Genomic DNA, 2,246 nt, shown 5'->3' on the forward strand with positions numbered 1-2,246 from the left:
GGGGGGTTGGGGTCGGGGGGTGGGGGCTCTTCACATGTGTCTCTTCATGTGCAGGGCCAGGTGGTCAGACCTGGAGAAGGCGCGTTCACACAGGTGACACTGGAAAGGCCTGTGTCCGGTGTGTTTTCGGAAATGACGGGTCAATTCGTCGGAGCGGGCGAATTTCCAGCCGCAACCTTCCCAGCTGCAGTGGTATGGTTTCTCACCTGTGAACACAAACAGGAGGTCAAAGGTCTGTGCTGCAGACAAATGGGCAAACGAGTGTTGCTCTGAACACACCAAACACGAGCACTGTGACTGAGGCCAGACTTACCGGTGTGAGTCCGCAGATGTGCCTTCAGGTGGGAGCTCTTGGTGTAGGTTTTGCTGCAGCCGGCGAAGCTGCAGGTGTGCGTCGCCGTGCGCTTCCGCGGCCATGTGCGCCGCCCTCTCTTTGGTTTGGCCTCCATCAGGTCCAGAGGTGATGAGGGCGGCGTGAGCATCACCCTCTGTGCGCCCGGCTGCAGGCTCAGACCTTCTTCGTACATGTAGGCGGTGTGTGGCGGTGCGTGAAAGGACATCTGCAGCTGTGGGACCTGGTTGTGGTGTGGGAACGCCGCCTGTGTGTGAAACTTGTGTGAAAAGTTCATGGGCTGGCACAGCTGCGCCTGGCAGTCCGAGGATCCTTGCTCGTCGGGGCTGAGCGGCGGCGTCATGTTGCTGGCTGCCCGCGGGGAGATGGCCACCCGGGGCTGGTCGAAGGACATCATGCACGAAACGTTTCCTTCTTGCTTGATTTTGCTGCAGCTCTGTGGCACCATGCCCACCACGGGGCCGTAACTGTCCATGGATGGCTCTACTTTAATGTTTTCCGCGCGGATAAAGGGCGTGGAGTTGACGTAAAATCTCCCCTGGACGCTGGGATTGCGCGCTGCGCCGTACGCGTTGGTGCCTTCCGAGCGCAGGAGCTCGGCCATGAGGCTGGCGCCGTAAGGGGGCGGCGGGGAGCGGTGGTCGTCTCCCGGGTAGGATGACACCGAGTTTCCCCCGGTGTACATGTTCTCTACTGTGCCCACGTATTCCGCACCGCTGTCTGAGCCAGTCGTGTTGGCGAGAATAAAATCCAGATCCAAAAAATTACTCAGATCCTCGTCGTCCTTTTTGCTGTGATTGTCCAGATTTTGTACCATTTCAAGCATGGAGCAGCTGTTGGAGACCAGTTTGTCCACCTCTCTCCACCTCTGCAGGAAAGACAGGGGAAAAAAACTGTTAGAATTCTGATACAGTGCGATTTATTATATTAGTTTTTTACAATTTCTATAACACAAAAATAATGCAATGAATCACTACTGAGAATTATTTCCCATCAGATGAAATAATGTCTTGATAAAAACACATAAAAACTCACGTTTTCCCAGGGTTTTTCTCTTTGGTTTGAGAACGTCGAAAACGACGGCAGCATCACTCCAGATAAGGCCATCGTTTGGTTCAAAATGAATTATAACAACAACAATAATAATAATAACAATAATAACACAGTTATTGTTGGTGTTGCGCGTTGAGCGGCAGCTGCGCGTCAGTCACTGTCTCCTCTCCACAGCTGCGCTCCACAGACATGAACAAAGTTAACCAGTGGAAGGAGGGTCCCCGACTTATAAGTGCAGCGGCAGCAGCACGCCTGACCAATTGTGTGAGCTCAGGAAACAACGTAAAATCTGGTAAATTTAGCTCTTTATAAAGCGGCTCCTGCAGGCGGCCGGGTTCAGTGTTCGCCTTGTGAGTGACTGCTCGCACTACGGGAGCCTATAAAGCGCCGGGCCACCCCCGCACACGCTGACGCACGCACTTCTCAGACCTGCCCACCTGAGCCGGGCCTGGAAAAATCATACGAGCACATTACAAACAAACGGAGGAATATAGCAACCATAGATTCTTACGTAATGCGCTGAAAAGAACAAGCCTGGTGACAGATGAGGAGTGAAGGCCAAACCGCAGAATAACTTCAAAATAACGTCTGTCAGCGCTGCACTCAATCATCCCAGCGCACAGAGGAGAGATAAGACGGGGTTTGATTATCTGCAATAATAATAATAATAATAAAAATATCATTACATTCACCCAAGAGCAGAGAACTTTAAAATAAAGTAAATGATCATCGGTGACGTGGGCTGGGCGTCATGACTAATAAGGCTGCGGCAGAGTCGGAGAGTTATACCTTCAAAGTTTCTTTTTCAGATCCTACACACACGTACTCACACAGTTCTAAA

General features: G+C 51.9%; 1 protein-coding gene across 1 annotated transcript; it reads right to left on the reverse strand.

Annotated features, from left to right (window-relative positions):
• Positions 1-2: 2 nt before the first annotated feature.
• On the reverse strand, positions 3-1,767 carry klf2b (Kruppel like factor 2b). Its single transcript, XM_008334568.3, has 3 exons — positions 1,388-1,767; positions 314-1,220; positions 3-206 (listed from the first exon to the last, which is right to left on the reverse strand). Exons 1-3 carry the CDS (start codon positions 1,457-1,459, stop codon positions 31-33), a joined length of 1,155 nt encoding a protein of 384 aa, XP_008332790.1. The 5' UTR covers positions 1,460-1,767; the 3' UTR covers positions 3-30.
• Between the last annotated feature and the right edge of the window lie 479 nt (positions 1,768-2,246).

The sequence above is a fragment of the Cynoglossus semilaevis genome, chromosome 20 (genome assembly GCF_000523025.1).
Source record: "Cynoglossus semilaevis isolate Cse_v1.0 chromosome 20, Cse_v1.0, whole genome shotgun sequence".
Classification (NCBI taxonomy): domain Eukaryota; kingdom Metazoa; phylum Chordata; class Actinopteri; order Pleuronectiformes; family Cynoglossidae; genus Cynoglossus; species Cynoglossus semilaevis.

Bases quoted from the DNA above. Each gene is read 5' to 3' on its own strand.
- klf2b (XM_008334568.3), bottom strand. From the start codon at position 1,459: ATGGCCTTATCTGGAGTGATGCTGCCGTCGTTTTCGACGTTCTCAAAC. The intron at 1,221-1,387 runs GTGAGTTTTTAT...TCTTTCCTGCAG, and splicing joins GAGAAAAACCCTGGGAAAAC to AGGTGGAGAGAGGTGGACAA. The intron at 207-313 runs GTAAGTCTGGCC...TTGTGTTCACAG, and splicing joins ACATCTGCGGACTCACACCG to GTGAGAAACCATACCACTGC.